Source organism: Rhinopithecus bieti, unplaced genomic scaffold (genome assembly GCF_001698545.2).
Source record: "Rhinopithecus bieti isolate Rb0 unplaced genomic scaffold, ASM169854v2 scaffold_27006, whole genome shotgun sequence".
NCBI classification, from domain to species: Eukaryota; Metazoa; Chordata; class Mammalia; order Primates; family Cercopithecidae; genus Rhinopithecus; species Rhinopithecus bieti.
The window spans coordinates 2327157-2343122 of record NW_016813373.1 but is presented as its reverse complement, the minus strand read 5'-3'; the positions used below and the strand labels follow the sequence as shown (position 1 = coordinate 2343122).

Here is a 15966-nt window from a genome sequence, read left to right as displayed (position 1 = left end):
TGAAAAGGGCTTAAAAAAAAAAAAAAGGTTTGCCCTTTGCTTTTGGTTTGTATTTCTGCCTTTTCACCTAACAAGAAACTATATGCCTCACAGTAAGCCACCTCATTTGAAGTAACGGACTGCCACATTGGTCTGTTTACTCTCATACTGTATCTCTTTGTCTAAAGCAACTGTCTCTTTTTTTTTTTTTTTGAGAACTCCCACAAATGTCATTACAGAATTCTCATATCAGCTGACTAACAGCAGTTGCTTTGGTATTCTGCTGTTACTCCTCTCTCAATATACTGACCGCATAAGCCATGACAGTATTATTTTAATGAGTGGTAGACTGTTTTCCAAGATACTTTTGTGAGCAATCCACATTAGTCATTTAACATAAACGAAGACTTAGAAGACTGGGATTAAACTGCTAAAGAGGTCAGATGAGAGACTGGGTGTAGAATGTAATCAGAAAGTCAGTCTATGACTACACATAATACAAAATTGGGGCCCTGCTGTCTGCCAGAGTCTTGCAAGGCACCTTAACCTTTGCGATCACTGGGATTATGATTTCAACAACTGACAGTAAGCTCCCTCAGTAGGTTAACTGAATAATGGACTTTTAAATTATGTATTTCCCATAACTAGCTGGGCTATTTGGTTTTGCTGCTACACAATGGCATAATCATCACTCTTCTTTAGGTTTGCTATTAGTATCTACAGCCACCACAATCCTATTTTGCAAAGAGAATCTCCTGGATTTGAGTTAATGCTCCTAAGAGTTTACAGGCTAGTAAGAATAGAGTTTAGTATCAGCTCCTCATCCCTAGTTAAACTGTTAATCACTAAATAATAGATTTAGTCAATCCTGCTTTAATTCACTTATGGCAAGAAAAAGAAGTGTAAAAGATTACTAATTCTCATCTATCAAGACCGTCATTCAAATGAGTAGACTTGTTATCTTAAAGTTTCTGGGCAGCCAAAGGTCCCCTACAAAGGTCAAACCCTAAGACTATTTACTAAGGTTGTTCAATATCTAAGAAAAGGTAAATGGTACAGATAGCTTGTTATTGCTCCACGTTCTGTTTTCATCACACAACAGATTATGTTTTCAATGCCAATTCAAGAGCATAATACAGTAACTCAGAACAAACACTGATATACACAATATAGATGATGTTAAATCTGTTAATAATGGAAAGAACTGAGTAGTAGCTATTACTGAGTAAATATATAAGCTATCCACCCCCCAACACACTTATCCTTGAACAAGATGACATGAGATTATCCATGAACTCTTAGGACATTAGCCTAAATGACTCTAGAGTTGACAAAAAGACATTTCAATAGTCCTTTTCCTCTTTGTAAATCTTGGCAGGTATGCTGTTTAATTCTTTTTTTGTGAATTTCATTGCAGAACTAAATTACTCAAAAATTAGAGTAAGATTCACTAGTACATATTCCTCTTATTACATTTTAGGATGGCATATGCTGTTATGGAGGGCATACTGATAAGTATATGGTGATTACAACATATTTCCTAATTTTGTATTTAAATTATTTACTTTTTTTTTTTTTTGAGACGGAGTCTTTCTGTCACCCAGGCTGGAGTGCAGGGGTGTGATCTCTGCTCACTGCAACCTCCACCTCCCAGGTTCAAGTGATTCTCCTGCCTCAGTCTCCAGAGTAGCTGGGATTGCAGGTGCATGCCACCACGCCCAGCTAATTTTTGTATTTTTGATAGAGACGGGGTTTCACTATGTTGGCCAGACTGTTCTCGAACTCTTGGCCTCAGGTGATCCACTCGCCTGGGCTTCCAAAAGTGCTGGGATTACAGGCATGAGCCACCACACCGTGCCTCATTTACTCCTTTCAATGGCTAAGTCTGGCAGTTATTCTTCCAAAAGACCTGTCATTATTTAAAACAACAAAGATGGCCAGGCGCAGTGGCTCACACCTGTAATCCCAGCACTATGGGAGGCTGAGGCAGGAGGATCATGAAGTCAGGAGTTCGAGATCAGCCTGACCAACATGGTGAAACCTCGTCTCTACCAAAAATACAAACATTAGCCAAATGTAGTGGCATGTACCTGTAATCCTAGCTACTCAGGAGGCTGAGGGAGGAGAATTGCTTGAACTAGGGAGGCGGAGGTTACAGTGAGCTGAGATTGCGCCACTGCATTCCAGCCTGGGTGACAGAGCGAGACTCCATCTCACACACAAAAAAAGTAACAAAGATATGGGAGAAAAGAAAGCCAGCAAGGTAGCTCACTCAATTTCAAGGATTTTCAGAAGAATTTTTCTATAAATATTTTTTCTGAAGATTTACCTACTAAAGTTTGGTTAATTATCAAGAGGAAAAAAAATTTTCCCAGAAAGATATGAGCCTAACACTGTAAGATATTTTGGTTTATATGGGGTATGTTATTTTTTCTGTATGTCTTAAATCGTTAATAAAAGTTTCATAAAATTAAGTGATTATATAAATTAAATTAGGTAACATTCAATTCAGTATACCATATATTAATATTATATGCCATTCCCAACAATTACTTAAGCAAGAATTCAAACTATATAAACAATAAATATTTAAAGCAGATAGTAAATGATCATCCCTTTTGGCAACTAAGATGGGATTTAGTGCTGTGCGTAATGTAAGAAAGAGGCTATCCTTCCATTAATTTAATGTATAAAATATGTGGTAAAAAAGAAATAAGCCAGCCAATACCTGTCATGTCAGCCTTCAGGACTTCTGCCTGCCTAGATAGGGAAAAAAAGAAAAAGAAAAAGAGTATCAGTTAGAAACAAATGAGGCCTAACTAACATATAAGTAACACTAAAAGTTAGGTGAAATAATATACTACAATAAGGATATACAGCAGCTATATTTATGGCACTGCAAATAGCATCCTTACTTTAACATCAGGGTAGCACAAGGTCTTGGCAAATTAATGCCAACACTTAAAAAGTTTAAGGACCCTTAGGGACCTCTTCTGCTAAGTAGAGTCCACCTTCTTGCTGTTTTCCTCCAAATGTGATTTACTTAAGATAATATTAAATGACATTCACTAAATTTTTAAAAATTCTCTCCATGCTGCCAAAAAATCCTACTACATTTCTCAATTCACTCCTCACCATAACTATTTCAAATTTCCCCTCTTCTCTAGCTACTGATTCCTATACCCCGTCCTCACCTCCAAGTGACATTTCCATACCTCAGGGAAAACAATTCCCACTTACTAAAGATGTACTACATTTATATATACAGCCTGCTTCTTACTTTCTCTTGTTAAAACACTAGAGGTAGTGCACCTCTTAATATTTAAGAACAATAATTCCACTTAGGTATGTTCTTGCTAACCCTTCTTCAGGATTGTGCCTTTGATTTACCCCTTCCCTTGCACCAATTTTGAGACTTCCCTCACTTCATTTGGATCTTTCCTTCTCTTCAGCATTTTAACATGTCCAAGTATTTCACACATTTTAAAAACCTTCTGCCCCATGTTCCCCTCTAGCTGCTGCCTTTTTTTTCCCTCTCAAATTCTTCAAGAATTGCCTGTGTTCAAGAGGTCCAAAACTGAACTCAAGACCCATTCCCATCCCCTACCTCTAGTTCTCTTTCTAATGTTTTTTCATCTTAGCAAATGCATCATAGCTTTCCAATTGTGGAAGGAAGAAACCTGGAAGTCCTCCATGACAACTTTCTCTCAAACCTCTAACATCTATCAACTCCAAAAAATGTTATCTACTAACTATATCTTGAATCTGTTGATTTCCCTTCATTTCTTCTTCAGCCACTCTCATTCAAGAACCATCCCTTGACTTTGTTTCCTCCACTTCACTCTTGCCCCATTTCATTCTGTTCTCCCAACAGCTCTCAGAGGGATCTTTTAAAAATGCAAATCTGATCTACCAGTTGTCCCTTTAAAACACTTTAATGACTTCCCACTACTCTGAGGTTAAGAACAAAATCTAAAGTGTCCTACAACATTCGACGGTCTCTGAACTCTATTTTCACTACTCTTCACTCCTTGATCTCCGGGCTCATTTCTGGACTTCTGGACTGGACTTCTAATTTCTCCAGTATACCCTGCTTCTTTCACACTAGAGGTCTTTATAAAAGACTCTGCTAGCAACACCTCTTCCCCCTTTGTCTGCTTAATTACCACTCATCTTTTACCTCAGTCAGAACATTACTGCTTCAGAAAGCCCTACCTGAACTCCATCTAGATTAAGGATATTCCTATTTTATGCTCTCACAGCACTTCTAGTTTTTCTTCATATTACATATTATAGATTTTAAGAATGCTTATCACAACTCCTTGTCTACTAGCACAGCACCTTGCACACAACAGACACTCAATATTTTTAATGAGAGGAAAAGTATAAATCAGACTCATATACTCTATTTAAGAAGGTAGGTATGGCTGGGCGCGGTGGCTCAAGCCTGTAATCCCAGCACTTTGGGAGGCCGAGATGGGTGGATCACGAGGTCAGGAGATCAAGACCATCCTGGCGAACATGGTGAAACCCCGTCTCTACTAAAAAATACAAAAAACTAGCCGGGCGTGGTGGTGGGCGCCCGTAGTCCCAGCTACTCGGGAGGCTGAGCCAGGAGAATGGCGTGAACCTGGGAGGCGGAGCTTGCAGTGAGCTGAGATNAAAAAAAAAAAAAAAAAAAAATGAAAGAAGGTAGGAATATAAACTTGAGAGATTTTTTTTTTCAAGAGAGATTGGGCCTTGCTATGTTGCCCAGGATGGTCTTCAACTCCTGAGCTCAAGAGATCCTCCTGCCTCAGTCTCCAAAGTAGCTAGGATTACAGGCGCATGCCACTATGCCAGGCTGAGATTTCCATTTTTAAAAATGAACTTTTAGCATGAAAGCTAGAGAATATTAAGGTTTTAAAATTTTTACTGTTTAAATATTGTTTTATATAATTTATTAAGTATTTAATATCAATTGTATTAGGTTGATGAAAAGTAATCATGGTTTTGCCACCTTAATTTTAACATGGCAAAACCACGATTACTTTTGCACCAACCTAATAAATTTAAGTTTCATTAAAATGTAAAGCAAATCCTTTCATTCTCTTAGTCTTTAAAAGATATTTACATCTTTTCAAAAACTAAGCTTTCGAACAACAGAATCACAACTTAGTGCTAAGGAGGTAACCATAAGCCCTATGAGAACCAGCAACATAAATGAAGAATACTAAACAAATAGCCACACTTAGTCGTAAAATGTAGCATCACATCAAATTCCATTATCCATACAGCCTGACTTCACTCTTCACTTCAGGTGTTAAACTTTTGCCATTAAAAAAAATACACATTTGCAAAACTGTTGGCTTATGCCTTTAAAACCTAAGATTATACAATTTAATAAAGCATACCATGTACCCCATCCTACCAATGTCACAACTGTTGCTCCTCCCCTGAAAAATCCTACTGGAGAGTACTAATTTATAAACCTTTTAGTGAGAAAGCTAGGGTTAATTATGCACCTTTACTAGATTAAATGAATGACCTTTCATTTTGTCCCTGAGTTGTGAAGTTACAAAGGATATATTTTACTATGCTTCCCTATGTTAGCTAAAAATTCATGCTCAAGTATATGCAACATATATACTTAGGATCATGTATCTAAAGGTTGTTTTCTCATTCCAAACATGATTTGTTTTGTAAAGATGAACAAGTAACATTTCAGTATGCTAACATCCACCTAATGATGTTACCAACTTCCAGTCAAAGATTATATGGGGTATATAATATAAATGTAATTTACAAATAATCTGCTTTTCTTACAAGCTGTCAGGTGATGAACTATAGTTCTTGCAGACTCTGCAGAAGGCTCCCATCGATAAACAAAGATCTAATATTTTACTCCGTATTTTTACCATGCTATAATCTGTCCAAGAAAAACTGTAAAACTAAAAGTCAAGCACTAATAGAAATATAAAATGTCACAAAACTGACATAGACGTTAAAATATTTTGCAATTCCAGCTTTGATTCCTCAGTATGACAAGGGCAGAGGTGCTCATTTCTGTGCAGTTCTATCCTAGGTTCTGAAAGAAGCACAAGTTAATTACTTTTATTACCTTCCTAATAATGACAATTATTACCTTTCTTTTTAAAAACAACTTTGCTAAACTGAATTGATAAAGATAGCTAAATGGAAAATACAACAACCCTATGGAATAGCTAGAATTATTCCTGTTTTATAAATGGAAAAACTGAAGCTCCGAGATATAAAATAATTCTTCCAGTCACAAAGCAGTCAGGTACAAACAGGTACAAATTTTGTTCTTAAATGACTCCACAAAGTCCAAGTTATTTCTATTTCTTTCAAAGTAGAATAACAAAATTATATGACATAAAAAGCTAATGTTGGTTTGTCTAGGAACATTAACATTTAAGTCAATTAGCCTAAATTAAAAGATCTGTTCATAAAGGAAATAGATTATATCTAAAATTTTTATCAAAAGGACCACAAGAAATAAATTTTACACTCAAATGCCGTGGTCGGCTTGTGAATGAAATTCCCTTTCATCCTGGATCTAATTTTGTGAAGACAGTTTTACTGGAACACAGCCACACACATTCATTTACATGTTGTCCATGGCTGTTTTCAGCTACCAAGGCAGAGTTGAGAGTTAAGACAACCACCACATGGCCCACCAACCCTAAAATATTTACTATCTGATCCTTTAACAGAAAAAGTTTGCCATCTCCTGCTCTAAGGAATATCTGATGAAAAGAACGAGAAGTAAAACATCTTTAAGTTCCCAAACCAAATTATGGTTATAAGGAATCACCAACAATAGTGTCTGCAGAGTAAAAGTCTGTATTTATTTGTTTTTATTAGTTAATATCTTAATCTTGTCACAAAGTGGACTATTTTTAAAAATATAGTCTCATATAATTAGAAACAGTACTTGCAGGCCATGCTATGTTTTTGATAGAATCTACTGACAAACTCTTTAAAACAAGTTTGGCTTATACACTATTATCCACTAACTTTTTTTTTTCTGTATCCCCAAAATATCCATTTAGACAGGTGGGAGGATTAAGCTAAGAGTTATTGCCTCACAAGAAGAGGAATCTCCATCTTCCCACCCCTAAGCAACTATTAGCTTTCTTTTTAAAAAATAATGTACTAGAAATCAAATCAATGGATATGTAACCTTATATAAATATTTTAATAGATTAGCACAAAATTGGCTATATCATTATTTTACTTTATAAAGAAAAAAATAGTCCAGGCATGGTGGCTCACACCTGTAATCACAGTACTTTGGGAGGCTGAGGCAGGAGGATCACTGGAGCCAGGAGTTTAAGATCAGCCTGGACACCAGAGGAAGACTTCATCTCTACAAAAAATAAAAAATTAGCTGGTGTGGTGGTGTGTACTTGTAGTCCCAGCTACTCAAGAGCCTGAGGTGGGAGGATTGCTTGAGTCTAGGAGTTCTGAAGCTGCAGTGAACCGTGATTGTGCCACTGCATTCCAACTTGGGCAATGGAGTGAGACTTTTGTCTCCAAAGAAGACAATTGTTCTATGGTTTCGTTATAAAGACCATCAATGAATTAACATTAAAGTTTACAGCCAATGCTCATACAGAGAGGCAAAAATTTTAAAATGTTTTTTCTTGGTAGAGGGTATGGCAACATGAATTCCTTTTAATTCTTTAAGCTGAAGGAATTAATGAAAAGAATGAATGAACCAAGAATAAAATCACCATGCTTTCAATAATAAAGTAACACTATTAAACATAGCTATCAAAATATATTGTCTTAGTTATTAATTAATAGGAAAAATTAAGCAATTCTATCAAGCAATAAAAAAAGAAAAAGTCATTAAAAGGCTGAACAAAATATGAAACATTCAGTGACAGCCAAATATGTTGAAAGCTAATAAACTGAAACAATAAATACTCGTGGAATAATCAAGATCTACAAATACATTTAATGCATTCTAAGTACTTAGTACTATATACTATACTACACTACAGGTACTATAGTAGAGGTAGTAACAGGTACCAGGTACATTAGAATATATATAGATACTATAGTGCCTATAAGTACAGCTAACACTATATGTAGCATTTACTATTGCCATTGTTCTAAGAGCTTTACATAAATTATTTACTTCACACTAAGTACTGTTATTGTCCCCACTTTATAGCTCAAGAAACCCAAGGAGATAGAGGTTACTAAGTAGTGTCGTTAGTCAAGGTCATAGTAAGTAGTAGAAGTAGCATAATCGATATGGCTCCAGAGTGTAACTCCTAACCCTCATTTTATGACATTATGTAATAGTTCCTCTCTTACACAAGGGTATGAGAAAAAAAAATTTGAAATGTTTGATAGTAACAACCCATAGAACTGGAGCCTTTAATACTTCACAATTTTATGATAATTTTTCAAATAATGTCACTAGAGGAAAATACTAAAATTTCGGTTATCTTCTTTAACAAATATCTTCATTATATATAGCATTTATGTAACAATGCTAGGTAACAAATACAAGATAATCTCTTTTAAGAATATATAGTCTAACAGCTGGGTGTGGTGGCTCACGCCTGTAATCCCAACACTTTGGGAGGCTGAGGTGGGCAGATCACCTGAGGTCATGAGTTCAAGACCAGCCTGGCCAACACAGCGAAACCTCATCTCTACTAAAAATACAAAAATTAGCCTGGCGTGGTGGCATGTACCTGTAGTCCCAGCTACTCTGGAGACTGAAGCAGGAGAATCACTTGAACCTGGGAGGTAAAGGTTGCAGTGAGCCAAGATCACATCACTGCACTCCAGCCTAGGTGACAAAACGAGACTCTGTCTCAAAAAAAAAAAAAAAAAAAAAAACACACACACACACACACACAAAAAATATATAGTCTAAGATTCATGGTTTAAAAATGTAAAGGTATTTCCAAGTCAGGGCACATAAAATGGGAGATTCCTTCTGCCTGAACTCCCGATCCCCTCTGAGCAGAATTCAGGAAAGTAAGTCAACATCTTCTAAACTCACAGCTGCTAAGGAAAAGTGAATCACTCTCTTTTATTTTGGGAGAACACGCTGGGAGTTTTTTTTTTTAAAGAAATTTAACCAAAAGCCACAAGTTAATCTGTTCACTTGTTTCACAGAGTTCTAAGAAATACTTGGGATAATAACAGCATTTATCAATGATAGCCATAAACACAATAATCTAATCATAATTATTTATGCTGAATAATTGGCCAGACATAAGGTAAGCATGCACTTAATGTGCGCACATGCGTGTACACCCACACACACATCAAGTCTCACAATATTAATCAGAGATATATAAATCATATTGCTCTACTGCTGAATTTCATTTGGAAAAGAAAATCTAGAGAAGATGCTGCTCCTAAAGGAGTTTTTCTTGCACACGTTAATAAAAATACTAATTTGCTTTCTCTGTATGGTACTTTAGGGCTCAGGAAGCATTTTCAAATCTCCCAACACGACAATACTCTATACCACAACATTCGCTCCTTAATTTATATTCTTTAAAAATGTGTACCTAGTTTTATTAAGGACCAACACTGGTCTGAGAATTTCAAAGGATGGGAAGGAGTTATTCTTCCAAGCAGAAGAAATAACAGAACAATAAAAAGCAAAGCTAAGCTAGTGAGTGAGCATCAAATGCAAGGTAGAAAGCCACAGATAATGAAGCTGAAGAATCCAGACAGAGCACACTGTGAGAGGCCTTGCATGACATGCCCTGGAGTTCTGATTCTGTCCTTTAATAGGAAACCAGTGCTGAACTTAGAGCAAGAGCATAGCATTGTTAGATTTACATTTTAAAAAGATTACTATAGATTTAAGACTGGAAGTAAGGATGTGTTAATACAGATGAATGGAAAAACCCAGATTCAAGAAATACCTGGTAAGTTAAGCCAAAAGAAAGGAAGATAAAGAAAGAGTCTGTCACTCCCAGATTGTTAGTTTGGCCGGCTGGGTATATAAGAAGGTGGAGAATGCAAAAAAGATAGTGTTCAGGGCTATACCCATAACACCTACAATAATGCCTTGACTGTGGCAGCTGTTCACTAAAAATGTGTTCAATTTGTTGAATTAATGAATGCGTAACCAGGCATTCAGAGATAAGTATCAAGCAAAGGGGAGACTTGAGACTAGGGATACAGCACTGATGTGATCAGTACATTGATGGCAGTTAAAACCATGAGAGTAAATGTCACTGCCCAGAAACACAGAATGGTGGAGCTAGTTCTCTGTTTTCATTTTTAAAGGGTAGATGAAAGACACTCCATGAAGAACACCACGAAGAAACTGGTGAATAGTATAAGAGCAAGAGAAGAGTGGAGTATAGAAAATAAGAGAACAAAAAGGAAGAGTAGTCATCAATATCACAGGCAGCTGAAAAGTACTATGAGATAAATAAGGACTGGAAAGTGTGTCAGATTTGGTGAAATAAGGGTCAATGACAGCCTTGCCAGAGAAAAGATTACATAAGGATGCAGGAGGTTGAGGAACAAATAAGAGGGAGAAGTTTACGTCAACTCTTAGGATGCTGGGCTGTGTAAAGAGAAAGAGATGGAGGACATGGCTAAATAGAAGTTTCTTCCCCTCCCCCCTAATTGGAGAGACACTTGAGAGTATTTAGAATAAAGGAAAGAAGCTGGAAGAAATGAATAGGTTGAAGATATAGGAGAAAATAAAACTGAAAGCACTGTTCTGGAAGAGATAGAAGGAAATAAGAATGATATTATTAAGATAGGAAGAGGACTGTCCTTGAAAAAGAGTCAGGATAAAATTGGAGGTTGGTAAGGTTAAACAGAAATGTGTTAGAATTGGGAAATACTGGGAGTAGAGAGATGTTAAGAGAATTTACAGCTGTATTTCCTCAATTTCAGAGATAAGGTAGATCCTATCTGTGTCTGAAAGAAAGAGGGGGATAAGCTGTGGAGAATGGTAAATATTTGGGATAATTACAAAATGACAAAGAAAAGAATGCAGAGAAAGTGTTAAGAGCCGTGTGGATTAGATAAAATGGAAAAATTAATACAAAAAATATATTGGCCAGGTACCGTGGCTCACACCTGTAATCCCAGCACCCAGCACTTTGGGAGGTCGAGGTGGGCAGATCACCAGAGGTCAGGAGTTTGAGACCAGCCTGGCCAATGTGGTGAAACTGTCTCTACTAAAAATATAAAAATTAGCTGGGCATGGTGGCGGGTGCCTATAATCCCAGCTACCTGGGAGGCTGAAGCAGGAGAATCACTTGAACCCAGGACGCAGAGGTTGCAATGAGCTGAGAACACACCATTGCACTACAGCCTGGGCAACAAGAGTGAGACTTGGTCACAAACTAAATAAATAAATCAAGGTATCAACAGAAAAATCGGCAGAAGACCAAATTGATAATTCAAAAAAGGAAATACTACCAGTAAGTACAAATTAAAATAAGTAATTTTTTTTTACTCTAAATAGTCAAATTGGTAACACTGGCAGATACCTACTTTTAAGGACCTCTAGGTAAGGTGACAGATACAAAGGCATGTACATAATTTCAATACAATAAAGGTGAGTGCAAGGATAGACATATGCCTAGAACACAACTAAGAAGAAGAGCCACTGGGAGTGTTAGAAAAGATAAGGGCCATAACAACCAGAAGAATGCATCGGCCCATGGCAGCTGTTCACTAAAAATTGTTGAATTTGTTGAATTACTGAGTGATAAAATACGAACCATACAGGAGGCAGTTTTATGTAATGGAAAGTAATATAAAGCAAAAAGACTCGGGTCTGAATTTGGGCTTTCCTACAAATAAGTAGTGCTATCTTGGAGCTTCTAAGAAGACTGTTTCCTCATCCATAAAACGAGAATACAAACTACTTTTCAAAGTTGCTATGAGGAATAAATAAGACAAGTAAATTATATAAAAGAACCTAAATGATCATTTGAATAAAGAGGGGTAATCTGATTGTGACATGAATAGTTCAATGACCACTAAATTACTTTTGCTAATCCGGTTACTGACTGGCTAGTCAGGCGTCCCTCCCTCCCCTCATTGCTTCATGAGATCCCTTTTGAAGGGGCACACTGGGTTGAAAAAGACATTTCAAAGTTGTAGTAAAAAACCCTAGGTCCTCTACCACCACAAGCAACAAAAGAAAAACAGTTTAGATGTCATGATGACTATGTTCTTAGTATAAATAGAAAATAAAACTAGAGGCAGATACATAAAAATTACAAAATAATTGAGTCAGGGTTTTTTCTTTTTTGTTTTTCTCCAAACATTAGTTCTGATTACATTATTTAACAAATACATTTTTAAAATTGGAACTGATATATCAAGACAATTATAAATTATAGAAATGCCACACTGATAACAGACTAAACTCATCTGTTAAGAATTAACCAGCAGTAAAATAACAATATAGTTTAATCACTTGTTATTTGCCAGGTTTTAGCTTTCATATTACTACATCTTTGATTCTCACAACAATTCTATCAGGTAAGTAATAATATTATGCCCATTTTGATGATGAGGGAATAGAGGCACAGAGTGGTTAAATAACTTGCCCAAGGTCACATAACTAAGAAATGGCAGAGCTTGGGTTCCACCCTTACAGTCTAGTTCCAAACCCGAGCTCATAAACATATTTAAGGCCTTCTGAAATGGCCAGGCTAGAGGTATCACGCTCATAGTATCAGCTCATAGAGGCAACTATCATTTCTTGGTTAAANAAAAAAAAAAAAAAAAAAACACACACACACACACACAAAAAGAATATATAGTCTAAGATTCATGGTTTAAAATGTAAAGGTATTTCCAAGTCAGGGCACATAAAATGGGAGATTCCTTCTGCCTGAACTCCCGATCCCCTCTGAGCAGAATTCAGGAAAGTAAGTCAACATCTTCTAAACTCACAGCTGCTAAGGAAAAGTGAATCACTCTCTTTTATTTTGGGAGAACACGCTGGGAGTTTTTTTTTTTAAAGAAATTTAACCAAAAGCCACAAGTTAATCTGTTCACTTGTTTCACAGAGTTCTAAGAAATACTTGGGATAATAACAGCATTTATCAATGATAGCCATAAACACAATAATCTAATCATAATTATTTATGCTGAATAATTGGCCAGACATAAGGTAAGCATGCACTTAATGTGCGCACATGCGTGTACACCCACACACACATCAAGTCTCACAATATTAATCAGAGATATATAAATCATATTGCTCTACTGCTGAATTTCATTTGGAAAAGAAAATCTAGAGAAGATGCTGCTCCTAAAGGAGTTTTCTTGCACACGTTAATAAAATACTAATTTGCTTTCTCTGTATGGTACTTTAGGGCTCAGGAAGCATTTTCAAATCTCCCAACACGACAATACTCTATACCACAACATTCGCTCCTTAATTTATATTCTTTAAAATGTGTACCTAGTTTTATTAAGGACCAACACTGGTCTGAGAATTTCAAAGGATGGGAAGGAGTTATTCTTCCAAGCAGAAGAAATAACAGAACAATAAAAGCAAAGCTAAGCTAGTGAGTGAGCATCAAATGCAAGGTAGAAAGCCACAGATAATGAAGCTGAAGAATCCAGACAGAGCACACTGTGAGAGGCCTTGCATGACATGCCCTGGAGTTCTGATTCTGTCCTTTAATAGGAAACCAGTGCTGAACTTAGAGCAAGAGCATAGCATTGTTAGATTTACATTTTAAAAGATTACTATAGATTTAAGACTGGAAGTAAGGATGTGTTAATACAGATGAATGGAAAACCCAGATTCAAGAAATACCTGGTAAGTTAAGCCAAAAGAAAGGAAGATAAAGAAAGAGTCTGTCACTCCCAGATTGTTAGTTTGGCCGGCTGGGTATATAAGAAGGTGGAGAATGCAAAAAAGATAGTGTTCAGGGCTATACCCATAACACCTACAATAATGCCTTGACTGTGGCAGCTGTTCACTAAAATGTGTTCAATTTGTTGAATTAATGAATGCGTAACCAGGCATTCAGAGATAAGTATCAAGCAAAGGGGAGACTTGAGACTAGGGATACAGCACTGATGTGATCAGTACATTGATGGCAGTTAAAACCATGAGAGTAAATGTCACTGCCCAGAAACACAGAATGGTGGAGCTAGTTCTCTGTTTTCATTTTAAAGGGTAGATGAAAGACACTCCATGAAGAACACCACGAAGAAACTGGTGAATAGTATAAGAGCAAGAGAAGAGTGGAGTATAGAAAATAAGAGAACAAAAGGAAGAGTAGTCATCAATATCACAGGCAGCTGAAAAGTACTATGAGATAAATAAGGACTGGAAAGTGTGTCAGATTTGGTGAAATAAGGGTCAATGACAGCCTTGCCAGAGAAAAGATTACATAAGGATGCAGGAGGTTGAGGAACAAATAAGAGGGAGAAGTTTACGTCAACTCTTAGGATGCTGGGCTGTGTAAAGAGAAAGAGATGGAGGACATGGCTAAATAGAAGTTTCTTCCCCTCCCCCCTAATTGGAGAGACACTTGAGAGTATTTAGAATAAAGGAAAGAAGCTGGAAGAAATGAATAGGTTGAAGATATAGGAGAAAATAAAACTGAAAGCACTGTTCTGGAAGAGATAGAAGGAAATAAGAATGATATTATTAAGATAGGAAGAGGACTGTCCTTGAAAAGAGTCAGGATAAAATTGGAGGTTGGTAAGGTTAAACAGAAATGTGTTAGAATTGGGAAATACTGGGAGTAGAGAGATGTTAAGAGAATTTACAGCTGTATTTCCTCAATTTCAGAGATAAGGTAGATCCTATCTGTGTCTGAAAGAAAGAGGGGATAAGCTGTGGAGAATGGTAAATATTTGGGATAATTACAAAATGACAAAGAAAAGAATGCAGAGAAAGTGTTAAGAGCCGTGTGGATTAGATAAAATGGAAAATTAATACAAAAAATATATTGGCCAGGTACCGTGGCTCACACCTGTAATCCCAGCACCCAGCACTTTGGGAGGTCGAGGTGGGCAGATCACCAGAGGTCAGGAGTTTGAGACCAGCCTGGCCAATGTGGTGAAACTGTCTCTACTAAAATATAAAATTAGCTGGGCATGGTGGCGGGTGCCTATAATCCCAGCTACCTGGGAGGCTGAAGCAGGAGAATCACTTGAACCCAGGACGCAGAGGTTGCAATGAGCTGAGAACACACCATTGCACTACAGCCTGGGCAACAAGAGTGAGACTTGGTCACAAACTAAATAAATAAATCAAGGTATCAACAGAAAATCGGCAGAAGACCAAATTGATAATTCAAAAAAGGAAATACTACCAGTAAGTACAAATTAAAATAAGTAATTTTTTTTTACTCTAAATAGTCAAATTGGTAACACTGGCAGATACCTACTTTTAAGGACCTCTAGGTAAGGTGACAGATACAAAGGCATGTACATAATTTCAATACAATAAAGGTGAGTGCAAGGATAGACATATGCCTAGAACACAACTAAGAAGAAGAGCCACTGGGAGTGTTAGAAAAGATAAGGGCCATAACAACCAGAAGAATGCATCGGCCCATGGCAGCTGTTCACTAAAATTGTTGAATTTGTTGAATTACTGAGTGATAAAATACGAACCATACAGGAGGCAGTTTTATGTAATGGAAAGTAATATAAAGCAAAAGACTCGGGTCTGAATTTGGGCTTTCCTACAAATAAGTAGTGCTATCTTGGAGCTTCTAAGAAGACTGTTTCCTCATCCATAAAACGAGAATACAAACTACTTTTCAAAGTTGCTATGAGGAATAAATAAGACAAGTAAATTATATAAAAGAACCTAAATGATCATTTGAATAAAGAGGGGTAATCTGATTGTGACATGAATAGTTCAATGACCACTAAATTACTTTTGCTAATCCGGTTACTGACTGGCTAGTCAGGCGTCCCTCCCTCCCCTCATTGCTTCATGAGATCCCTTTTGAAGGGGCACACTGGGTTGAAAAGACATTT

The 15966-nt window shown here is 36.8% G+C and overlaps 1 protein-coding gene across 13 annotated transcripts in view; it reads right to left on the bottom strand.

Moving 5' to 3' along the window:
• The window catches only part of SMG7 (SMG7 nonsense mediated mRNA decay factor), a 90586-nt gene that overhangs the window by 42876 nt on the left and 31744 nt on the right, over positions 1-15966 (bottom strand). For all 13 annotated transcript variants that reach the window (XM_017848087.1, XM_017848090.1, XM_017848089.1 and 10 more), the window contains one exon: positions 2708-2739. In XM_017848087.1, the coding sequence (XP_017703576.1) occupies positions 2708-2739 (32 nt within the window). The remainder of the gene's footprint in view (positions 1-2707; positions 2740-15966) is intronic.